The 26,939-nt window shown below is 38.6% G+C and overlaps 1 protein-coding gene across 1 annotated transcript in view; it reads right to left on the reverse strand.

Moving 5' to 3' along the window:
- LOC140480586 (insulin-like growth factor-binding protein 4) overlaps nt 1-26,939 on the reverse strand; it is a 92,858-nt gene that overhangs the window by 16,683 nt on the left and 49,236 nt on the right. The window contains exon 2 of the mRNA XM_072575638.1: nt 7,055-7,263. Coding sequence (XP_072431739.1) covers nt 7,055-7,263 — 209 coding nt within the window. The remainder of the gene's footprint in view (nt 1-7,054; nt 7,264-26,939) is intronic.

A 26,939-nucleotide genomic window follows, 5' to 3' on the forward strand; every position in this document is an offset into this window, starting at 1 on the left:
ATCTGAATTTAGTTATTCAAAAGACAATGAGTGGCAGCCAGATACTCAATCAGAATGACTTATCTCAGACCACCATCCTGTATTGCACAGTAAGGAATTGAAGAATGCCCATGACAGAGCTCTCTGGGACCTGAGAGCATATGCTCCATTGGCTCTCTTAGCCATGGAATAATGCTTGTGGGAGGAGAAATTTTGTACAGCAGAAAAAATACTTCAAAAACATGTAAAATAGACAACATTAACAATGGATTGAAATTATCAATGAATATTACTAGTTACTATTGATATACTGAAGGAATTTGCTTATGAAGTACTGAAAACATTTTTCCACATATGAATTTGGTATCTATAAAAGTAAATGATGTTAATGCAAATTCATTTCCTTCTTGCAAGCCACAATGTAAGCTGCAACATTTTGGTTGCTGTGCAAAGATTTGAAATTGCTGTCTGTTTATAAAGCTGACATTGCAGTTCTGCTTTAAAAAGTTACAGCAGATTAACTGATTAACTCTCTGCTTTAAAAAATAATATCCTTTGTTCAGTAGTTCCAGTTATACACCAGGATGACAAGTTAAATGTCTATTCCTCATAGTCTGTGTAAGAGGAGAGAAGAAAATGGTGAACAATGAGTATCCATTTTACTATGATAGGGAGGATATTCTTGGGAATACATTCAGGGAAGTAATTTGGGTGGAACTGAGAAATAAGAAAGTGATGATCACCTTATTGGGATTGCATTATAAACCCCCTAATAGTCAGTGGAGAATTGAGAAACAAATTTGTAAAGAGATTTCACTTACCTGTAAGAATAATAGGGTGGTCAAGGTAGGGGATTTTAAATTTCCAAACATAGACTGGGACTGCCATAGTGTTAAGTGTTTAGGTGGAGAGGAGTTTGTTAAGTGTGTACAAGAAAATTTTCTGATTCAGTATGTGGGTGTACCTACTCGAGAAGATGCAAAACCTGACCTACTCCTGGGAAATAAGGCAGGGCAGGTGACTGAGGTGTCAGTGGGGGAGCACTTGGGGCCAGTGACCATAACTCTATTAGTTTTAAAGTAGTGATGGAAAAGGATAGACCAGATCTAAAAGTTGAAGTCATAAATTGGAGTAAGGCTAATTTTGATTATATTAGGCAGATATTCAGAGGTAAAGGGACGGCTGGAAAATGGGAAGCCATCAAAAATGAGATAACAAGAATCCAATGACAGTATATTCCTGTTCGGGTGAAAGGAAAGTCTGGTAGGTATAGGGATTGCTGGATGACTAGACAAATTGAGAGTTTGGTTAAGAAAAAGAAGGAAGCATATGCCAGGTATAGACAGGATAGATTGGGTGAATTCTTACAAGAGTATAAAGGCAGTAAGAGTATATTTAAGAGGGGGATCAGGAGGGCAAAAAGGGGACATCAGGTATCCAAAGGGAATTTATAAATACATTAAAGACAAAAGGGCAACTGGAGAGAGAATGGGCCCCTCAAAGATCAGCAAGGCAGCTCATGTGTGGAATCGCAGGAGATAGGGTAGCTATTAAATGAGTATTTTGCATCGGTGTTTACTCTGAGAAGGCCATGGAAGATATAGAATGTGGGGAGATAGATGGTGGTGACATCTTGAGGAATGCCTATATTACAGAGGAGGAGGTACTGGACATCTTAAAATGCCTAAAAGTGGATAAATCACTAGGACCTGATCAGGTGTACTCTTGAAGGAAAAGCCAGGGAACTATAGACCGGTGAGCCTGATATCATTGGTGGACAGGCTGTTGGAGGGAATCTTGAGGGACAGGATTTGCATGTATATGGAAAGGCAAGGACTGATTAGGGATAGTCAGCATGGTTTTCTGCATGGGAAAATATGTCTCACAAACTTGACTTGAGTTTTTTTGAAAAAGCAACAAAGAAGATTGATGAGGGCAGAGCTGTGGACATGATCTATATGCACTTCAGTAAGGCATTTGACAAGATTCCTCATGGGAGACTGATTAGCAAGGTTAGATCTCGTGGAATACAGGGAGAACTAGTCATTTGGATACAGTACTGGCTCAAAGGTAGAAGACAGAGGTCGTGGAGTAGGGTTGCTTTTCAGACTGGGGACCTGTGACCAGTGGAGTGTCATAAAGATCAGTGTTGGGTCCACTGTTTTTTGTCATTTATATAAATGAGTTGGATGTGAACATAGGAGGTATCATTAATAATTGGAGGTGAAGTGAAGAGCGAAGAAGGTTACCTCGGAGTACAAACGGATCTTGATCAGATGGGCCAATGGGCTGAGGAATGGCAGATGGAGTTTAATTTAGATAAATCTGAGGTGCTGCATTTTGGAAAGTCAAATCAGTGCAGGACAAATAACTTAATGGTAAGGTCCTCAGGAGTGTTGCTGAACAATGAGACCTTGGAGTGCAGATTCATAGTTCTTTGAAAGTTAAGTCACAGGTATATAGGATAGTGAAGAAGGCATTTGGTATGCTTTCCTTTATTGGTCAGTGTATTGAGTATAGGAACTGTTGTGAAACTTTTAAGGATTCAGAAAAGATTTACAAGGATGTTTGCCAGGGTTGGAGGATTTGAGCTATAGGGAGAGGCTGAATAGGCTGGGGCTGTTTTCCCTGGAGTGTTGAAGGCTGACGGGTGATCTTATAGTGATTTATAAAACCATGAGGGGCTTGGATATGATAAATAGACAAGGTCTTTTCCCTGGGGTGGGAGAGTCCAGAACTAGAGGGCATGGGTTTAGGGTGAGAGTGGAAAGATTTAAAAGGGACCTAAGGGGCAACTTTTTCACACAGAAGGTGGTGCGTGTATGGAATGAGCTGCCAGAGGAAATGATGGAGGCTGATACAACTGGAGCATTTAAAAGGTATCTGGACGGGTTTGTGAATAGGAAGGGTTTAGAGGGATGTGGGCAAAGTGCTGGCAAATGGGACTAGATTAGTTTAGGATATTTAGTCAGCTTGGATGAGTTGGACCGACAGGTCTGTTTCCATGCTGTACATCTCTATGATGTGAAAAAGGATTTCAGCGTTGGTGGAGACATGGTAAGAACTGAAGTATTTTTTATTTCAGGCACCGAGTGTCTGGATGAAGCACTTCAAACTCAACTAATTTGTGCTTCGATATTGAGTATAGACCTTTTGATTCTTCTAGTGAGATGTACCTGAACCTTTCTCAGAAAAACATACTGCTCGACATTTTCCATTTGCCTGACTGAGCAATTAAGTTGTTGCTGCTTTACAGACCATTTTTAGATTGTGTGTTAGTAGATAGAGGAATTTCTACCTATTAGACTGCACCAAATTGAAAATCACATCCCAGTGATGAAACAGTGTCTAATTTTTTAGACTACGAGGCTTGCTGTAGTGAAAGCTTTGACAGTCTGAATGACAACAATGGATCTAAACAGCTAGCTAGTGCATAGAGAGTTCTTTTGTCAAAAATCCCTCCTACAGATCCTGACAAATAACCACTTAATGAAGAAGAAAAAGAGCTTTCTCACTCCACTATATCAAATCACAGCGTGTGGATTAGTAAGTATTTAATTCAGTGATGTTTCTTTAAGAATGGATCAGAAGCTGCACATTTTTAATGTAACAGGATGCAAAAAGTTTAGCAGCGACTACTGATTAGAGAAGGTACTGTGTTTAAATATAGCTCTTTCTCCTGTCATTAATTGAACTAGGCTGTTTCACCCTCTTTTACTGAAATAGTTCTCTCCTGTTCTACAAATTGGAACTCCTCAACTACATAATTAGCTGGAAGGAAAAGAAAAATAACTGCTCAAAAATAAGAAAATATCAGAGTCCCTTCTCTTTTCAATACCACTGCATTTACTGAAAGAAAATAATTAAATATGATTGAGGCATCAAGACCTTTTCGTTCTTTAATTTACAAAACTTTGAGTCTAATAAAGAAAGCAATTCTGCCTCTGTGTGGTCATTTGAAGGCATTGCATGTATAGATTGGTGCATTAAATTAATTTTCTAAATTCAATACTTCCAAAGTTAATCTAACTGGATAACAGAAAACATTTTAAAGAATTAATTAATTTTGGATTTTTGCTTCTTTCTCTCTGTCTCAGTCTTTCTTTTTCTCAACCTGTTTTCTGCATTCTAGTTCACAATATTAAATGTCTGTGCAGCTTTTAGAGTCATTGAGATTTAAAGCACAGAAAGGGGACCTTTGGCCCATCATGTCCATGCCAGTCATCAAGCACTTGTCTACTCTAATTCTACGTTCCAGCACATGGCCATAGCCTTATATGTTGTGCTGTTTCAAGTGTTCACCTGAAAGCTTCTTAAATGTTGTGGGGGTTCCTGCTTTTCCCACCCTTTCAGGTAGTGAGTTACTAATATCCTCCCACTCCAGGGATAAACAAAAACTTCTCAGAGCCTCTCTAAGCTTCCAGCCCTTAAATCTATGTACCCTGCTTATTGAACCCTCCACTAAGAGGAATAGTTACTTCCTATCCACTCTAACTATGATCCTCATAATTTTGTACACTTCAGCCTTCTCTGTTCTAAGGAAAACAACTCGAATCCAGTGAAGTTGCTGGATGACCTTTTCCCTTCTGTCATTTTCCTCATCCTTCAGGTTTTCAAAGAGTGCAAGAGCCAAGGGAACAGAAATGTCCAAAAAATGATTTCAGCAAAGCCTCCTCTTCAAGGAGGTATCAAAGTACACAGAGAGGCAAGTTTGCAAAATATGAAGATGTATAGGTAAGGAAGAGAACAATTCAAATTGTCAATTATAACATGTATACATTTTTGTAGGTTGTATACTCCTTCCATTGTCTCAGAATATGAATAACGGTAGAAGCACAAATACATGCTAAAATTCCAATTATAACTTACAACCAAGTGTACAGGAACTTTATAAAGTTTGTGGTTAGTCAGATTCAGACTGAGTTCACCCATTAACTGCAGGCTAGGAATGACTTGAGGCATTATCAATATTATGAAGAGCTCATTTTAGTGATGGATGATATCTTCATATGAAAAACATCTGATGACACAATGGAATGAATCAAACTGTCAGTCTAGCAAATAAGAAGGGGCATGCCATTGAACAAACCAAAACATTGCAAATACTTCAGTTACTGTTATGAGGCTCATGTGAATCCAATCCTGCCCCACGTATCTGCTGAACTAGAAGCTGAGAGAACACGTGCACAGATTCAATTTTTGCTGATGTGGACAGCACACCATGACTGAGTATGTTGCATGGTAATGGTGTAAATACTGTGCTTTGAAAGTGGGCTTACGGCATTTTAGTTTAATTTTTCACATTTGTTTGCAGATTTTCTGTTGCTTTCTCACAATAATGCAATCAAACAGATATCTAATGCTTAATATTTGAGTCCTAGATTTTTCATTTATGGTACACTGATCCTTTGAGTTTCTGCAGGATCTAGCTAAGATGTAAGAGACAGTGTCTATATACTGTTATGTTATACAGGTAGCAAAAACATAATATGTGACTTACTTATGACATTTATGACACAAAACTAAACACAAGGGGACAACTGACAGCTAGCATTGCTCTCAGTAGCTGAAGCCCCACCTCAATTGAAACTGATCAAGAGAAGGCTGACCAATTAATTATAGAATGATTGCATTAATTTAGCTATTGACTTGATTTATCATTTTCAAAATCATTTATAAATATGACTACAGAGATTACCAGAATATTACACAGCTACAAGTCTGCAAGGCTGTCCACAATGCCAATTACCGTTCACCTGGGGATTGAATCTTAGAAATGTAAAAAGTCCCTCTAAAATTATTTTTTTAGTGTTTAGTACAGACAAAGAAGTATAGAAAGATTTACAGCACCAATGAATGGATGACTGAAAGGTCTAATGAGTCTAAGCTCACTTTCCAGCTCTTGATCCATATACCTCTAGAATACAGCATCTCCCATAGAAATCTGGGTTTTTATGAAATACGATGCACTTTTAGACTGTGAGGACCAGACATCACTAATCTCTCAATGAAAAGATTTCTGCTCAACTCCCCTCTAATCCTTTGATAAGTTTTATGCCCTTGGCTCTTGGTTTCTTTGATAATTGAAACGTTTTTTTTCCCATTTTCCCATTTCAGCTCCTTATACTTTTGTACCATTCAATTCAATCTTCTCTTAACCTTTTCTTTTCTTTGGATGTAAAAACCTCCAGGTAATCTTAGCTTTCCTCATGGGTAAAATTCTTCAGAAAATAAAATTCTCCACACTTGGCAACATCCCTATAAATAACCTTTGCACCTCCTTTAGTGTAATTGCATCCTTTCTATTTATGCAGTGACCCAAACAGGAAGCAATTCTTCAACTGTCATCCAGTGTTTCATATAGATTAAGCATAACCCTCCCTGATCCTCTACTCGTGGTCTTGACCAATAAAGACAAGTATCCTATCTGCTTTCTTAACCACATTTTCTTGTGTGTTGGAATTCTACAAAATTGTACTGACCAATGTGTTCAAATTTGCATCATGTCCTTGAATTCCGTTTACTTCAGAGGTAGCCCCACAATTACTTAGCAAGTTAAAGTAGTGAATGACTGAGCCTTACGGACCAGCAATTTCGAGAATTAATATTAGATTTGTTCTCACTTCCTAATCCAAGCCACAGCAGACTAGAGGACAATAATTGACCTCCCTGCCCTTGGTTTCAGTGTGGAAACATTCCTAGTGTTCTAAGTCATGACTTAACTATCTACTGGAAAATTTCAATAAGGGTAAATAACTGGTGAGGATATGATTGTGTTAGCTGTGTTGTGTGCTGCGACCAAATAGGTCACTGTTTCAGCAAAGTACCATTAGAATCATAACCCGTGTCATTGACAGAAAAGAGAAAATAGAGGGGAAAGTCATTTTTTTAAAGAAAGGAAAATTAGTGCAACCAGAGTCAACATCGTCTAGAAAATTGTTTTGCTTGAATGAGCTGGCGAAGTGTTAAGTTCACCATCATGCAAGGGAAAGAAAAACACATGCTTATTAATGTCCAATCATTAGTAATTTAATCAATAATTTAAATCAAATTCTAAGGAATTTTTGAGCTTTACCTGCTGCTCTCTTGGCTTTGGTTTGTAGTTAGTTCGTGCCCTCATGCCCATCTGTGCATCAGCTGAATTTCGTGTTTCAAACAGTCTGTCTTGTATGACATGCCCAGGAGCTGGTACAAATCTGAAGTTGGTGCCTCCTAACCGATCTTGGGTACCTTCTGTGCCACCTGGACTAGGATTCACAGTTTCCAAATCAGATGCTTGAGTTTCTGAAAATGGCAGTTTTCACAGGACAGTGACTTTTAAAAACAAAACAATAAGAACAAAACTGCAGGTTGAAGATACATTACAAAGATTAGCACTGCTTAAACGGTGAAATGATGGGTCTACCTGAACAGGCAGATAGACCCCCATATAATGCTTCATTCAAGAGGTGGTACATTTAACAATGCAATACTCCTCAGTAACTAAGGAGGAATGAATTGGAATTATACATAGAGTGTTACAAATATACAGAAGTCTTTTGCATATTGAACACAATTTACACTGCAGAAACAGGTTCTTCAGCCCAACTGGGCTGTGCTAAGGTTAGTGCTCCATATAATCCATTGACAATATATTGATTCGAAATACAATAGCTGTGATAGGAGCTTAATGCCTTCAGACCATTGTACCATACAAGATCACACATCACATAATACCTTCAATTAACAGAAACTGTTTTGGATTCATCAAACATCAAAATGCCACAAGATATCAGTCAGTTCATTGAGTTTTTGACGTATTCAGAATTGAAGTTTCTCCTCAGGATATGCATGACAATCCTGATTCAGGACCCAATCTCACAGCAGTCTGATTCAATGTACATGTGTAATCCATTGAGCCTATCGCTGTGCAATGGTCACCTTATAATTGAAATTCAACACCAACACTAAGAATCTGAAGGAAATTCCAGTGAGTGTTATACCTCATTCTTATAAATAGTGATTATCTCCAAAGTAGGGATGATGCATTACTAGAGTTCAAAAATAGTTAACCAAAGGTCTGCTGAAATAAATATAGCTTTATCAAAATTAAGTCCTTCTATTTCATTTTGTCTTAAGCAGTGAAATATGTTGAAAAACGATGAGCCAGTATCGTGTTTCCATTTAGTAACAAATGCAAACAGTATAGAAAATGTAAACAGTGTGGGCAGCACGGTGGCACAGCGGTTAGCACTGCTGCCTCACAGTGCCAGAGACCTGGGTTCAATTCCCATCTCAGGCTACTGACTGTGTGGAGTTTGCACATTCTCCCCGTGTCTGTGTGGGTTTCCTCCCACAGTCCAAAAATGTGTAGGTCATGTGAATTGGCCATGCTAAATTGCCTGTAGTGTTAGTTGCAGGGGTAAATATAGGGGAATGGGTCTGGGTGGGTGCACATTGGTGTGGACTTGTTGGGCCAAAGGGCCTGTTTCCACACTGGAAGTAATCTAATCTAAATGGTATTTGTCTTAGGAAGGTGTCATTTAAAACCACCAGGATTCACATCAAAATGTCTCTTTCAATAATTGTTTGCAATATTCTTCTGCAAAGTTAACCAGCAGTTCACTAATATATTACCATATGTCATGTATGCAATTTTCTTCAACGGCAATACATCAGAAGTTACAATTGTATTTTATTGTGTTGATGATCAGAGAACGAATGTGGAAATTTTGTCATTTCTATGGGGGTGGGGGTCAATTGAATCAAGCGCCCTTCAGGCGCTTACATGGCCATCAGTAGATCTTACACATGACTGAGATCCTCACGCTGTTAGTCCTAGTGACATTGGTGACTACTTGTGGCACAGCACCCAATTGAGGCCCAGGATCATCACAAACTCCAGTTAGGCCAACAATAATTGAGGGCAGGGCGGCATTATCATGGAGGGTAGAGGTATGGGGTTTATAGCCCTGGTGGGGAGCTGGGTCTCAGTGGACATTCCGTATCTGATGCTGGGTCCTTCAATCAGACCTAGAGTGTCCAATTATGAGTGATTCCACTCTTCCAGGGAAGCAGCTGACAAACTCAATGGAGCTTTCTGAGCAGGTCTCCAACGTGTTATGGGAGGAGGATGCATGGTGAAAATGAATTTTTGCTTGCTCCATCCAGCAACAATCCAGAACTCCAATTAAAGTATTTCCATTTCATCATCATCTTTCTAATGCAAATTTTGTGGATGGCTAAGATGCTATTTCCACTCATCAAACTTTGTATTATACAAGTTGTCCATGCAAATGATAAAATCAGCACTTTATTTTCCTCTTTGTCTTCCCCAAGGTTTCTTCCTGACCTTAAAATCATAAGACATTGGAGCAGAAGTAGACCATTTAGTTCATCAAATCCACTTCACCATTCAAAGAGATCATGGCTGATCTGATAATCTTCATCTCCATTTTCCTGCCTTTTTTCCCTGAACCTTTGATTCATTTACTGATTAAAAATCTGTGTTTCTAGCCTTGAATGTATCTTATGACCCAGCCACTACAGTCCTCTGTGGTAAAGAAATCCATAAATGTACTATCCTCTGAGAGAAGAAATTCCTCTTTATCTCTATCTCAAATGTACAACCTCTTATTTTGTGATTATTCCATCTGGTCCTAGACTCTCTCACAAGGGGAAACAACTTCTGCGCATTTAGTCTTGTCAAATCCTCTATGAATCTTTTATGGTTAATATTACTGCCTCTCATTTTTATAAATTCCAATGAGTACTCAACCCAGGATTAGCCTAGTGAACCTTCTTTGATAAAAGGATCTAAATTGTTTGCAGTATTCCAGCTGTACACTGGCTAGAATATTGCACACAACTTTGGTCTCCTTACTTACCAAAGGGGGTTGGTGAGATCAGTTGGCTTGATAGCTGATATTTTGGGTTTCCTTCTCAACCTCTCTCCTTGCCCAAAAATTGGAGACCTTCAGGTCAAACCAATCACCTCTCTTTAATGAATGAGCAGCCATATGGTCTGGTATGTCCACTTTCTTTTTACTTACAAAGGACATAATTGCATTCAAAGTAGCAGGAAAGGTTCATTCAACTGATTCCTGGGATTGTAAGGGTAAAGTGGTAGTGGTCATCTTATCAGGAAGGTTGGACATTTTGGGCCTGTATTAATTGGAGTTTAGAAAAATGAGAGGAGATCTTATTGAAACATAGAACATATAAAATCCTAATGGAACTTGGCAGAATTATAGATCCCAACAGTACAGAAAGAGGCTGGCTATACCATCCCTAATTGCCCAGAGGGCAGCTAAGAATTAAGCACATTGCTGTGGGTCTAGAGTCACATGTAGGCTAGACCAGGTAAGGATGGCTGTTTCCTTCCCTTTAGTGAATCTACTATAACTAATCCAACTGACCTACATATCTTTGGACACTCTGGGCAATTTAATGTGGCCAATCCACCTAACCTGCAGATCTTAGGACTGTGGGAGGAAACTCAAGCACCCAATGGAAACTGGAGCAGATAAGGGGAGAACTGGGAAACTCCACATAGTCTGGAGTTGAACCTAGGTCCCTGGCACTGCGAGGCAGAAGTGTTAACCATTGCTCCACCGTGCTACCCCAAGATAACAATAAACACTCGCTAGAGCTGGAGTTAACTATATGTGAATGCGTGACTAGGAGGATTTAAGGAATAAAATGAAGTTACTACTGAGCTAAAATCGGTGCCATATTTCTCACGATAGGATGGATGCTGAAAGATTGTCTTTCCTTATAGGAGAGACCAGAACAAGAAGGGACCTTTTTTAAAAATAAGTAGTATGCCATTTTAGGCTGAAATGAGGATAGTTTGTTTCTCTCATAGAGTCATGAGCCCTTGCAATTGTTTTCTCCAGAGAGTGGTAGAGTCAGTGTCATTGAATATTTATAAGGCAGAGGTACTCTTGACTAACAAAGAAATCAAAGGGTATTTGGAGTTGAGATCTAGCTGGATGGTGGAACAAGCTTGTGGGGCAGAATGCTCAATTGCTCTTAATTCATAGTTTGGCATGTGCATTTGTATGTTTGTAACAGAAAGATTTCAAAATCTTTACTGTGACAAATTTTTGCAACATTTCCCAGCCCTCTATTTTTGCTTGCATCCTCCACACTTTTGCCTCGATCGTGCAATCTTTCCTTTGCTCTTAATAAAGCTAATGATAAAAATCCCAGGCATCATAATGCTTCATTTTAACTCTTCATCCCATCTTATTCTGGCTCTGACCGCATCCAAATTCCAAATCAAAAATTACTTCTTTCACTCAAATTCCTTAACTAACTTTTTTTGACTGTTCCTTGTAATGTTCTTATCCCTTTGGTTCAAGTTGCTGTAATATCTTAATAATGATTCCCAAATCTTAGAAAGTGGATTTTGGAATACAGACAGTAGCATGGAGACATGCGAGTCAGTTATGGAAGTGGAGTCTAATCTGTGTAGGAACCAAAAAAAAACACTGGAAATATAATCTAATAACTGAAAATGCTGAAAATACCCATCAGTCCATCACCATTTGTGGATCAGATTACGCTTGAAGTGGGAACATGTCTGTTCTCTCCACAGATGCTGCTTTTGTTTAGAAATTTAAGCAAGATTCTTATCTGCTAGCATAAAGTATTATACTGAAGAGAAAATAATAGTCTAATCTCATATACTGGTAACCTTTTCAATATATTGGCAGAATTCTTTTTGTTTACACTAGTATCATCACAGATACTGATTGATAAGTCATTAATCAAGTATCAAATTTTGACTCCAAGACCTGGGTTCAATTCCTGCCTCAGGCAACTGTCTGTGTGGAGTTTGCACATTCTCCCCATGTCTGTGTGGGTTTCCTCCGGGTACTCCGATTTCCTCCCACAGTCCAAAAATGTGCAGATTAGGTGAATTGGCCATGCTAAATTGCCTGTAGTGTTAGATGATGGGGTAAATGTAGGGTTGCTCTTCGGAGGATCGGTGTGGACTTGTTTGACTTTTAACACCTGGTACCTTTCATAGATTAAACGGGCTTAAAAAATGGAAAAACTTAAGATGGCCATAGTAGTCACCTGACTAGATTAAGGAGAAAGTGAGGACTGCAGATGCTGGAGATCAGAGCTGAAAATGTGTTGCTGGAAAAGCGCAGCAGGTCAGGCAGCATCCAAGGAGCAGGAGAATTGACATTTCGGGCATGAGCCCTTCTTCAGGAATGGGGAGCCCTTCTTCCCCATTCCTGAAGAAGGGCTCATGCCCGAAACGTCGATTCTCCTGCTCCTTGGATGCTGCCTGACCTGCTGCGCTTTTCCATCAACACATTTTCAGACCTGACTAGATTTAGCCAAGTTCACAAAAATGTCAAACAACACCCAGTTTGAACTAAAATTAAAATGTTATCATAAAAACTGAAATCAGTCATTCAGCTCTGTAACACCTGTTTGATGTACACATTTCTGGAAGTAGGGTGTATTTTGTATAATAGTTATCTGCCAATTATTCAACTTGGGAAAACAATTAAACATGGGAATAAACAAAGGAATTATAAGGCAACAGATTTTAGGGCAGAAAGATAAGAAAATGGATTTATAACAGCAGAATTGAAAGGCTCACACTGTCTTTCTTCCTCCTTATAATTTGCTTAACCTTTTGTAAAATGGTGCCCAGGAATAAAACAAATTAGAGAAACATCCATTTATCAAGAACACAAGGATACCTACAAAATTTGTCACTGTTGCAAATGTTGAAAGATCAATTAAATATCTGTGGCCTCAGGTTTAAACCTAAAACCTCAAGGACCCTTCAAACTGCCTATTCTTGATTTTCACTCATGGACTATACATTTTCCCTTTTTAAGGTGCTATATCTGTGTTTCTCTAGTGCTTGATATCATATTTTATTATCCTTCCTTGATTGTAGTTAATAAGGTTCCTCTTTCTTTCACCAAAGAAAATCTTGTAATTGACTCCTTAATTTTGTCAGAGACTACATTTTATTTGAAATATGATATATCTGCCCGCTAAAAATAATTCAAAATCTTTGTGGCGGCCAACTAAGGGAGTTTAAAATAATGGAGCTGATTCAGCCTTCATCAGCTGGTTGTAACAACAATCATTGGCAGAACTTTCTTTGCTGTCAGGTTTTGAGTTCTGGCTCAAGAAACAGTAAAATTCTGGGAACACCACCTTCATTAAGTTAAAAGGGATGGGCACACTACTCCTTGTTTAACTGGAGATGTGCAACTGGAAGACACTAGGTGGATTATGTCTACTGTTTCGGGTCTTTGTGCAGCAACCTTCAGTACATCCTTCCTTTGTAAGCAGCTATTCTTCTTACTTGCTGTTTGAGCACCAGCTCCTGCTAATATTGCAATCAAAGGGGAACACCTACTGTCATACCCGTGACTGGTAACACATGGTGTATCCAGAGCCCTTGCAGTCACAATAATACCTGCTCTCATGTACAACACCTCTCCCTGCAGACATCTCCAACTATAACCAATTCCTTCAGGCACCCAGTGTTTTCAAAAACCTCAGTTAAAAATAATAAGCAGCTAACTTGCACATTGTTGAGAATCCCTTTAAATAGTGCTGGCAGGGAGGGCTTTTGCATTGCTGAATTGCGGCTGCTGAATGCATGTTCAGCTGTAAGTGTTTCAGTGAGGGCATTAATTTCAGTGGCAGGATCTAATACTGTAGTGGATCAGCTGAGGGTGTCATACTGTTTGATGCTGCAATTTTGCTGACATTGCATCCTTGCAGAATACACTCAGGATGTCCATACTGAAGCCTCTCCAAAAGCATCTTTGATAAACGTAATAAATGCTGGCCCTGCCAGTATCACCCACATCCCATGAAGATTTTTGGTTTAAAATGCAGTCCTGGTCCATTTTGGTACTAGACTGACATTACTCTCAGAGAGCTAATATGTCTGACTGACAGGAAAGAAATGATCACATATAATAAAGGAAGGCCATAAAACAATAATTGTGTCCGTATAAAAATGCCCAAGAATACTTTTCAAAAAGTTATATCACTTTGAGTCCAAGCAATATTTTAATACCACTCAAAACTATAATTTCATAACAAATATAAATTCAATCATTCAAGAGATGAAACGTTGAAGCTTTCTTTTTGCATTGCTAATTCCACGCAACTAGAATTAGCAAGAGAGATGTTCAGTAGGCAATGTTATAGCAACTGTTTAAACATAAGTGATTTTCTGAAGTACATTATGTAGCAATTAATAGGTACCAGTTATTTCTCACAAATTTTATACTCTGTCATCAAATAGTATCATAGTGTCATAGAGATATACAGCACAGAAACAGACTCTTAGGTCCAACTCGTCCATGCCGACCAGATATCCTAACCTAATCTCGTCCCATTTTCCAACACTTGACCCATAATCTTCTAAACTCTTCCCATTTAGATATCCATCCGATGTCTTTTGAATGCTATAATTTAACCAGCCTCTACCACATCCTCTGGCAGCTCATTCCATACATGCATCACCCTCTGCGTGAAAAAGTTGCCTCTTAGGTCCCTTTTAAATCTTTCGACTCTCACACTAAACCCATGCCCTCTAGTTCTGGACTCCCCCAACCCAAGAAAAATACCTTGTCTATTTATCCTATCCATGGCCCTCATGATTTTATAAACCTCTATAAGGTCATCCCTCAGCCTCCAACGCTCTAGTGAACCTATTCAGCCTCTCCCTGTAGCTCAAATCCTCCAACCCTGGCAACAACCTTGTAAATGTTTTCTGAACTCTTTAGAGTTTCACAACATCCTTCTGATAAGAGGGAGACCAGAATCAGATACAATATTCCAAAAGTGGCCTAACCAATGTCCTGTACAGCTGCAACCTGACCTAACAACTCCTGTACTCAATACTCTGACCAATAAAGGAAAGCATACCAAACGCCTTCTTCACTATCCTATCTACCTGCAACTCCACTTTCAAGGAGCTATGAACCTGCATTCCAGGGTCTCTTTGTTCAGTAACACTCTCCAGGATCTTACTATTAAGTGTATAAATCCTGTTCTGATTTGACTTTCCAAAATGCAGCACCTCTTATTTTTCTAAATTAAACTCCATTTACCATTCCTCATGCACATTGGCCAATCTGATCAAGACCCCATTGTACTCTGAGATAACCTTCTTCGCTGTCCACTACACCTCCTATTTTGGTGTAATCTACAAAATTACTAACTATACCTCCTAGGTTCATATACAACTTGTTTATACAAATGACGAAAAGCAGTGGATACAGTACTGATCCTTGTGGCACACCACTGTTCACAGATGTCCAGTCTGAAAAGTAACCCTCCACCACCACCCTATGTCTTCTACCTTCAAACCAGTTCTGTAGCCAAATGGCTAGTTCTCCCTGCATTCCACAAAATCTAACTTTACTAACTAGTCTATAATGAAGAACCTTGTAGAACACCTTACTGAAATCCATATAGATCACATCCACCACTCTGCCCTCATTAATCCTCTTTGTTACTTTTTCAAAAAATTCAATCAAGTTCGTGAGACATGATTTCCCATACACTACGCCATGTTGACTATCCCTAATCAGTCCTTGCCTTTCCAAATACAAGTAAATCCTGTCCCTCAGGATTCCCTCCAACAACTAATGTTAGGCTCACTGCTCTATAGTTCCCCAGTTTTTCCTTATCACCTTTCTTAAATGGCGGCACCATATTTGCCAACCTCCAGTCTTCCGGCACCTCGCCTGTGACTATTAGTGCAACAAATATCTCAGCAAGGGTCTCAGCAATCACTTCCTTAGTTTCCCACAGAATTTTAGGGTACAGCTGATCAGGTCTTGGGGAATTATCCAGCACCTCCCCCTCTGTAATATGGACATTTTTCAATCTAAGTACATGAATTCATACACATATGGTTTGAAAATGTAATATTTATGGATTGTTTTGTTCTCCATTCATAATCAGAAATTCAAAAATAATAAATTCCTGTTTAATAACATGGCGTGCATAATCTAAGCACATATTTGATATGCAACATTAAACAATACCTTTCAATACCAGTGAAATAAACAAAGCATAAAAAGGTTTAAAAATTAAAGAAATATTTCAAAATTATTGATAGAAAAGATCCAAAGCTTTTTAACAAAATTGTGTTTCCAATCTGTATCAGTTTGTTCCACTTTAAGTCAATGTTATAAGATACAGTTTACACTAATATTTTAATTTTAAAAATGATATTGTTAGAAAATAGCATAGTGTCCATGTTTTCTATCAATTAGACCTCACTGGAAAGAACAATATTTGGGTTTGTTAATACATAGTGTTTCCGATTAACTTATTTTCTCTCTCTTCTCCCTGAAAGGTGAACTGAATGGGATTGACTTTAAAATGAATTCAGACGAGCTTTACGCAGGAAGCTGTTACTGTGTGTAGGTAAAGAAAAACATTTTAGCTTAGTGAGTTGATGGACAAGTAGTTTTACTAGATCTTTATGGCTGTTTTGATCTCATCTTGACTATCTTGCTAACTGCTGTATGTAGTTTGACTTTTCCTTGTATCTATTTGTATGTTACTTTGGCTGAACCTTTTGACCTGAACATAACACTTCCTTTTCCACCTTTTCTTCCATTTCTTTACTTAATTGATTGCTTCTCCTCCTCAACATTTTTCTGCTGTTACCAAGCCTCCATGCATTCTTCCCTCTCAGATACTCCATCTTCCAAATTTCTCAGGTAATTTTTCAGCACTCTTTAAACTACCTATTCTCCTGCTTGACTTTCTCTTAGACATGGTTATAGTTTCCTGCTGAGCCTAACTGGTACTTTCCAAAAGGCACAAAATCGAATTTCATGTTACATCAATGCAAGCACAAATTAACCTGTGAAATTCTACTTTCTTTCTGACCTATCTGGCGCTTGCCATTTAATCTCTGCCATTTTCACTTCAACTCCTTCATGCTGTTGAAGTCAAAATGTTGCCTGATTTCAAGAAGGAATTGGACTTGTTGCTAAAGAGATTACAGAATATGGGGTAAAAACAGGATCAGACTATTGAGTTTGATGATCAGCTATGATCAGAATGAATGGCAGAGCAGGCCTGAAGATCCAAATGGCCTACCATTCCTCCTATCATTGATGCTTTTTATGTTTCTAAAAGGTAATCTTTTGTTTTTATGTTTCCAATCTAGAAAACTGTAATTCCATCTCCAACCTCCCTTTCCTTCCCAAAGTCTTTGAATATGTTGTTAACTCCCAAATCTATGCCCAATCTACCTGTAACTCAGTGTATAAATCGTTCCAATAAGGCTGCTGTTCCTAATATTGTACTGAAATGGTTCTAAGGAATGGCCCAAATCACATCTAGTATGGCTATAAAAAAGTTGAACTACCTCCAATCATCTTTCTTGTCATGTCTGCAACTTTTAACACAATTAATCATTCTATTGTCCAATGGTATTCCACAGCTATCTACTTGGGACCAGGATTTATGTTCCATTCTTATCTATCTAATCAGTTGAAATTACTTTTATTCTCATTCTCATACTCTGTTTTTGTTTCATTCTGGTTTTCTTCAAACATCTATTGTTGGTCACCCTCTATTCCTTGTTAATATTTCCCCCCTTAGAAACGTAATACAAAAAGACAATATCAGTGTCCACATACATGCTGGTGACTCTCAGCTCTCCCTTACTGTCACCTCTCAGAATACATCTATTACCTTGAAATTCAACATCTATTTCCCAAGCAGCAGATGTTTCTCCCAGTAAAATACTGAGAAGACTGAAATAATTTTACTCGATTAGGTTTAGAAGATTTTCTGGGCTAATGCCTAGAATGAGCACATTTCCTTATGGAGAAAGACTAGACAGGCAAGACCAATATTTTGGGAGTTTAGAAGAGTCAGAGGTGACTTAATTGATACATATATGGTCATGAGAGGTCACTTCAAAAGGATATTTTGTCTTTTGGGAGAATCTAGAATTAGGGGGCAGAGTTTAAGAGTAAGATTTTGCCATTTAAAAGAAAGATGTGGAAACATTGTTTTTCTCTCAGATGTTTGTAAGTCTTTGGAATTTCCTTTGTCAAAAGGGATTGGATGCAGAATCTTTAAGAATATTTAAGGCAGAGTGAGATGGGTTCATGATTACCAAGGGAATGAAAGATTATTAAGCATATGCAGGGTTGGAGTTAAAATCAGATCAATTATGCTGCCATTGAGAGGACCAAAATGTGTTGCTGGAAAAGCGCAGCAGGTCAGGCAGCATCCAAGGAGCAGGAGAATCGACGTTTCGGGCATGAGCCCTTCTTCAGGAATTTCCTGAAGAAGGGCTCATGCCCGAAACGTCGATTCTCCTGCTCCTTGGATGCTGCCTGACCTGCTGCGCTTTTCCAGCAACACATTTTCAGCTCTGATCTCCAGCATCTGCAGTCCTCACTTTCCCCCCATTGAGAGGACCAAGTGGACTACTTCGGTTCTTGGATCATATGTTTGCAATTCTCTTACTTGCTGGATAGGCCATTTCCTACTCATCAATTCCATCTGGCAATTGTTTGAAATTACAGGGCTATCCACAGGCTCGACACTCAAAAAGCACCATCACTAAGACTGCGTATTTCAAACAATGTAATATCGCTTGAGTTGACCCTGACTCAGATCATTTGCTCTTAACAATTTCACCCATGCCTTTAATGGATTATTCCAAATAACTCCATGCTTAGTCCCACATTTTATTTGTTGTAACCTCCAGGTCATCCTAAACTCAGCTGGCAGTGTTTTAATTTGCATTAAATCTCATTTCCACATTACCTTGTACTCACTGACCTGTATTGACTTCAGGTTAACAAACACCTACATTATAATATTTGCATTCCTGTAACCACCACTTTCAGCCCCCCCATCCCCCTTGATACCTTCACCCTCCTCTTATAATATTCTTTCGCCCCATAAATACTTGAGGTTCCTACACTTTTCTGATTCCAACTTCCTAAACATTCTTGACACCATTGATGATCATATCTTCAGCTCCCAAGATGCTAAAAACTTGAAATCTCTCCACTTCTCTTTCCTACTTTAACCCATTCTGTAAATGCTACCTCTTTGAACAAATATTTGGTCTTATCAGGTCTCATGTCTTTTTGACATGGCTCAATATCAACTTTTGCTCTTTAATCCTCTTATAAAGCACATTGAATCATTTTGTCATGTGGAGGAAATGTCTCAATTCGGCTTGCTGATGCTGCATGTTGGAAGGAGATTTAATACAGCTAATAAATAGGCAAAATTAAAGTAAAAACATAGCACATATACAGAGAAGAATGTGAAGCCTTTATGAAGTCAAACTTGCAAATCATAAAGGATCAAATAAAAAATAGGAAGGATGGAGTGCCATGTACCTATGGCAGGAAATCTGCCAATAAAGGTTTTGTGCCATGTGGAGAGATGTGACACTGGAGCTGATTGCCAACTCTTTTGTGATATTGTAAACCAGTACCACAAAATGTTCAATAATCTGAGCAGGACAATCAAGGTAACACAGTAAGCTGTATTTACATGTTGTTCTTGGACACCATTGCAGCTTCAACTTTAAAAGTTACAGATGCACAAATAAACCTTTTGAGAAGAGAGCACTGACTTGTAATATTACTATATGGTTACTAATCCCTTTGAGCAGTAATAACTTGTACTCGCAACCTGAAATATCTTCTCTACAATAATGTCACCATCACTCATTTCCAAACCACTTAGTACATTCTGCATAATTGCTAGACTTCATCTAGCATAACAGTTAAAAGAACTTCAGATTGCCCAAACACAAAGGCACTTGATAATAAAGTGAACTAATCACAACTGAGATTAGATCTTGTGTCGCATCATTACTTTCAAAATAAAGGCAATCTGATAACTTTTTAAAACGTCTTTGTACTCTTTTATTTTATCACTCTAGACATATTAATCACTGTTTGATGGCTGGGTAAAATAAACTCACTCCATGGGAAACCCTCTTTTGTCAATTGTCGTTTCAGTATCATAAAATTGAAAGGTGCTTAATGTGCAAATTTACTTTGTTTATAGCAGATACAGATTGTTTGCTGAAAAGGGGAAAAAAAAGTAAGCATGGCAGTAAAACAAGCTTTTGACCTTTCTAACATTTCAAACCTGGTGTTTAATTGCTACAGTTTTAATATACAAAGAGAAGCAGTATCCATAGTTAAAAAAAATATTTAATGTATGTAAGTTTTGAAGACAGGAGACCATACATGTTGTTCCAATGTTGTAGGGAAGGTTAGAAGCAAATTGCTTTGTTACTATGTGCTCATGCAGGTTAAGAAAAGGATGAATCTATAAAAATGAAAAGAAGTATATCTCGTGGTATTCTTGTCTGACATACTAATTGTTGAAATCATTTTCATTTATAATGTAGCTACTCATATTTTCTTTGATTGAAGTTAATGTTGATAGTCCTTACTAGAGACATTAGTCAAAAATATATTATTCTAAATGCTAAGGTTCTTGGAAATTAATCAATTGCATAAAAAGTTCTTGAATAAAGGCCAGGATTAGCCTTGAACTGATTTGTTCTCAAATACAGGGACTCGCTGTATCCTATTGCTGCCAATTTCTATATTTTTAGTTTCTTCATGGGATGTGAACATTGTAGACAAGGCCAACATTTGCTGCCTGTCCATTAATTGCCCTTGAGAATGTTTTGGTGAGACACATTCTTGAACTGTTAAATTCCACGTGATGGAGGAACAACTACATTGTTCTGCCAAGAAGAGAGTTCCAGAGTCATGATCCAGTGAAAGAACAATAATAGTGTTCCAAGACAAGATGGCATGTGGTATGAGGGGATTTGCAGATTGTGTTCCTATGCATCTGCTACACTTATCCTACAAGGTAGGAGAGGTCAAGATTTTGAAATGGTGATGCCAGTGTTGGACTGGGGTGTACAAAGTTAAAAATCACACAACACCAGGTTACAGTCCCTGATGAACCACCTGATGAAGGAGCGGCACTCCGAAATTAACCTGTTGGACTATAACCTGGTGTTGTGTGATTTTTAAGATTTTGAAAGATTCTGTGGAAGGATCTTTGGCTATCTTGCTGATAGTGTACACTGCGGTGTAAGGAAGTGAGTTATTCCCAACAGAATTCCATCCTCTGGCCTGCTCTTGCAACTACAATATTTACATGGTTGAGTTGAGAGTGTGCTGCTGGAAAAGCAAAACGAGTCAGGCAGCACCTGAGAAGCAGGAGAATTGATTTTTTGAGCATAAGCCATTCATCAGGAAGGGCTCCTTGGATGCTGCCTGACCTGCTGCGCTTTTCAAGCACCACACTCTCAACTCCGATCTCCAGCATCTGCAGGCCTCGCTTTCTCCTATTTACATGGTTGACCCAGGGTTCTGGACAATGGCAATCCCAGGATGCTGATTGTGAACATCATGTGCATCAGCATCAAACAACCCCATTTCTGACATTATGGATGGGGGGATGCTTTTAATGAAAAGGCTGAAGATATTGAGTCTGAGATAATATTGATTCAAATAGTACAGAGCAATATCACACCTAGATCATGGCACAATTCCTGTTTTCAAGTGCAAAACATTGGTCACTGTCAAATGTCAGCACATAACTCTGTATCCAACGTAACATCTAGTGTCATTCCTTTAGCTGAACATTGCATTGTCCAAGAACTGGCTAAGTCTGTCTCAATGGATACATAGTTGAAATAGAATCTTGGAAGTATACAGCATGGAAGGAGACCAGCTAGCCTTTTATGTCTAGCCTAGCTCTTTGAAATAACAATCATGCTTAACTTCATAATTCTGTCTTTTGTCTGTATAGAATTAGCTTTCACCACCTTTCCAAGTAGACTGTTCCATGTCTGAGAAATCTGAATGAAAATAACTCCTGACTAATTTTTTATTTCACCAAATCCTTTAATTTTATGGCCTTTGTTAATCTAGTAGAATTTTTTATCTATTTAGTTAGTTAAAACTTGAAAATCTTGATTTAGTGAGCTTTTAATCTCCTGTTCTAAATAGTTCTAAAGTTAACAATCTCTGCTCATAACTAAAAGCTCTAATCCCTAGTAACATTCTGGCAACCCCTCTCCCTGCTCTTTCTGATACATTCCAATGTCTTCTGAAGTGATTCATAAATCTAAATGACACTTATGCTTTTTAAACTACCAGATCAACTTATCCTCGCATTTGTGAGGGTTTGTGCATGTAGACATCAAGATCTCTATTATCTACATTTTCTAGCTATCTGCATAGCAGCCTGTTTTACTATGTCGAATCTCTGAGTGCATCATTTCATACTTCTCCACACTGTATTCCATCTGTAATGTTTCTACCAGACTGCCATGCTGTCAAAGTCACCCTGAATCCTAAGCTACCTTCTTCATGAATAGCTTCAACGCTATTTCGTTGCTACATTTTATTATATCTTCACACTTACTAAGGATGCTTCCAAACCTGATTCTATTCACATGTTACAGTTGCCAAGAGTAAAGACTTAAAACTGATCTTCCTAGAAAACCACAACAAGCCACTTTCCAGTCTAAAGATCAGCCATCCACAAATGTCCTTTTCTTCCTGTTTCTATACTGTTACATTCCATTAATACTTCCTAATACATAATACTTATGATGGGCTTACATCATAATTCTCCTATATGGTACATTGTTGAATTTCTTTCCTTTATACAAATCATTACATACACACACACACACACACATATATATTTATATATATAGAATCATAGAGTCATAGAGACATACAGCACTGAAATAAGTCCTTCAGCCTAACTCATGTGGGACATCTACCTTATTTCCTTGATCAACATTCTTTAGAACCTTATCAAATAATCAAATCAATTTAGTAAAGTATGATTTGTTGTACCATTCATGTTTGCTTTTTTTCCTCCCTGATACTGAATTCCAATATCTTCCCCATTATTTATGTTAGGATGACTGGCCTATAATTTCCTTGTCTGTTCTGTCTTCTTTCTTGCACAGTATTATAGATTAACAAGTCTTACTTTTCTGGGACTATACCTGTATCCAATAAAAATTGAAAGTTTATGATCAATGTCTTTGCAGGTTCTACCTTTGGCCCTTGCAGCAACCTGTGATCCATTCCCTTTGGATCAGTTGGCTTATGACCTGCCACAAATGCTTATTTTAGATTAGATTACATTAGATTAGATTACATTACAGTGTGGAAACAGGCCCTTTGGCCCAACAAGTCCACACCGACCCGCCGAAGCGCAACCCACCCATACCCCTACATTTACCCCTTACCTAACACTACGGGTAATTTAGCATGGCCAATTAAGCTGACCTGCACACCTTTGGACTGTGGGAGGAAACCGGAGCACCCAGAGGAAACCCACGCAGACACGGGGAGAACGTGCAAACACCACACAGTCAGTCACCTGAGGTGGGAATTGAACCCAGATCTCTGGTGCTGTGAGGCAGCAGTGCTAACCATTGTGCCACCGCGCCGCCCACCTGCCACTGTGCCGCCTGCTTATGTTTTTAGTATGTCTTCTTTGTCTATTACTATCCAATTGATAACTTTCCTCATGTTTTAGTATAACTTTCACATCAATTATCTCTTTGCGAAGATCAAGAACACATTTAATATTATAATCCTCCTCAGAACAACTTGAAAATTTATTTTTGTTATAGGTTTATAAAGTATTTCAGGAGATAATATAATAATCCCTGATAATCATTTTATCACAGTTTATAATCAAACATTTTTTCTCATCTGAATGTTTTCATTTCCATTACATTTTTTAATCTCCCTGATTATTAAATTAATCTTGCTTCTGATATAAGAGTGCTAAGTGAATATTTCTCATCTGTTTTCACTCAGGAAAAGGAGAATATTGTCGAGGAGAAGATTGAGATACCGGCTATTAGACTTGAAAGGATTGAGGTTAGTAAGGAGGTGGTGTTATCAATTCTAGAAGGTGTGAAAGTAGATAAGTCCGCTGGGCCAGATGGGATTTTTCTGAGAATTCTCTGGGCAGCTAGGAAGGAGATGACTGAGCTGTTAGCCTTGATCTTTGAGCCGTCATTGTCTACAGGTTTAGTACTACAGGACTGGAGGATTGCAAATGATGTCCCTTGTACCCTTGTTCAAGAAGGGCAGTAGAGATAACTCAGGTAATTATAGACCAGTGAGCCTTACGTCTGCTGTAGGAAAAGTTTTAGAAAGGATTGTAAGAGATAGGATTCATAATCATCTAGCAAGCAACAATTCAATTGGAAATAGCCAACATGGATTCGGCAAGTGCAGGTCGTGTCTCACAAATATCATTGAGAGATTTTTTGAGAAGGTGACCAAGCATGTGGATGAGGGTAGGGCAGTTAACATGGCACACATGGATTTCAGCAAAGCCTTTGATAAGGTTCCACATGGTTGGCTACTGGACAAAATGCAGAGGCATGGGACTGAAGGTAATTTAGCAGTTTGGATTAGAAACTGGCTTTCTATAAAAGGGCAACAAGTGGTGGTTGATGGAAAATATTCAGCCTAGAGTCCAATTACTAGTGGTGTGCCACAAGAATCTGTTTTGGAACCATTGCTGTTTGTCATTTTTATAAATGACTTGGACGTAGGATAGTGGATGGGTTAGTAAGTTTGCAGATGATACTAAAATCAGTTGAGTGATGGATAGTGTGGAAGCATGTTGCAGGTTGCAGGGAGATGGATAAACTGCAGAACTGGGCTGAAAAGGTGGCAAGTGGAATTTAATGCAGATAAATGTGAGGTGATTCACTTTGGGAAGAATAACAGTAAGGCAGAATACTGGGTCAATGGAAAGATTCTTGACAGTGTGGATGTGCAGAGAGTTCTTGGTGTTCATGTACATAGATCCCAGCAAGTTATCACCCAGGTTGACAGTGCTGTTAAGAAGGCATATAGTAAAGTTTTATTGGTAGAGGGATTGAGTTCAGTGGCGTCATGCTGCAAATGTACAAAATGCTTGTGCGGCCTCACTTGAAGAATTGTGTGCAGTTCTGGTTGCTCCATTACAGGAAAGATGTGGAAGCATTGGAAAAGGTGCAGAGGAAATTTACCAGGATGTTGCCTGGTCTGAAACTAAGGTCTTATGAGAAAAGGCTGAGCGATGTGGTTCTGTTCTCATTGGAGAGAAGAAGGCTAAGAAGTGATTTAATAGAGACATACAAGATGGTCAGAGGTTTAGATAGCGTGGACAGTAAGAGTCTTTTTCCTAGGATGATGACATCTCCTTGTACAAGGGGGCATAGCTGCAAATTGAGGGGTGATAAATTTAAGACAGATGTTAGAGGCAGGTTCTTCACTCAGAGAGTGGTAAGGGCATGGAATGGCCTGTCTGCCAACATAGTTAACTCAGCCACATTAGGGGCACTTAAACAGTCCTTGGATAAGCATATGGATGATGATGGGTGTAGGGTGATAGGCTCAGATTAGTTCACAGGTCGGTGCAACATCGGCGCAACAGGCCTGTTCTGTGCTGTATTGTTCTATGTCTATATTCTATTTGTTGAAAGTCTCCTTTTTCCTTTTTGTTTTACCCTTATCATCGACTGAACATTAACTCTGAACATTAACTCCTTCAATTTCCCTTGAAAGAAAATGCTTTATTTGTGTTTCAAACATATCTTCCTGAGGTGCCTTATTGCAATGCAATGCTGCAAATACTTATTTCAGTCTACCAGCTTTTTTCTAAAATCACTGGAATTTGCAGTTCCTCAGATGAATGCTTTTGCCTTGGATATGTTTTGGGATCAAAGTGCTACAAAATTAGAGACCTACAATCACTTGATCCATTTCTAGGACATCAGTGTCATTGGCAAAGCCAACAATTCCAGCTCCATCCTTTTATTCAGAAGATTGTGAATTACTTTCGTCAACTGCTTTATTTTCTGGTTAAGGTACTCTCATAGGGTTGTTGAGTAGTGATTTCTAGGACTTTGATACTGTAAAAATAAAAGCATAATGACCTACTTAAAGGGAGTCTGTGTCATAGTGATAATTTCAATTTACTAGTAACCTAGAGGCCCAGGCTAAGAGCTCATAGAATCTACATTCAATTAACTAATCTGGAGCTGAAAGCTTTTCTTTGTAGTGGTGATAATAAAACTAATATTGTTGTAAAATCCATCTGGTTCATTAATGACCATTAGGGGAGAAAATCTGGTTTCCTTGCCTGAATGGCTGAAATCTACATCCAGACTCAGTAATGCTTTTGACTCTCAACTGTCCTCTGAAATTGCCTTGAGAGCCACTCAGCTTCAGGGCAATGCAAAATGGGCAATAAATGCAGCATTTTTTCAGTGATGCCCACATCCTACATAAGAACAAAGAAAAGAAGTTCCAATTCAGGACTTGGGAGAGAACTTGCAGTTGATAAATTTCCATAAGTCTTCTATTCTCAGCCTCCAGCTGGTGGATGTTACATGTTAAGTAGGAATTATCGAGGTAGGATTGACAAGTTGCTGCAATGCATTTTGTAAGTAGACATTGTAGAACACAATGTTTAAACGTGTGGGGCATGCGTGTTTAAACTGATGGATGTGTTGTCATTTAAACATTTGATCCATTGTGAATGGCGATGAGGTTCTTGAGTTTTGTTGGAGATGCATTCCTGCGATAAGTCCTTCATCTTACTCCTGACTTGTAACTTGTAAGTGAGAGGAAGGCTTTGGGGAATCAAGAATTGAGCCTCTTTCTCCACAATTCACAGACTCTGACCTGGTTGTAACATCAGTATTAAAACAACTAGCCTAAGTATGGTTTTGAACAATAATGAGTCCCAGGTTATTGATGAGGAGCATATTTGGATTGGATTGTGCCAATAGGGACTGGGTAATGATAGTCTATTGGAAGGGGACTTGGCTAGTTTTTCCCTTTTTTGGGATGGTCATTGCCTGACACTTGTGTGGTATGGACTTTACTTGTTAC

This window comes from Chiloscyllium punctatum, chromosome 8 (genome assembly GCF_047496795.1).
Source record: "Chiloscyllium punctatum isolate Juve2018m chromosome 8, sChiPun1.3, whole genome shotgun sequence".
Lineage (NCBI taxonomy): Eukaryota > Metazoa > Chordata > Chondrichthyes > Orectolobiformes > Hemiscylliidae > Chiloscyllium > Chiloscyllium punctatum.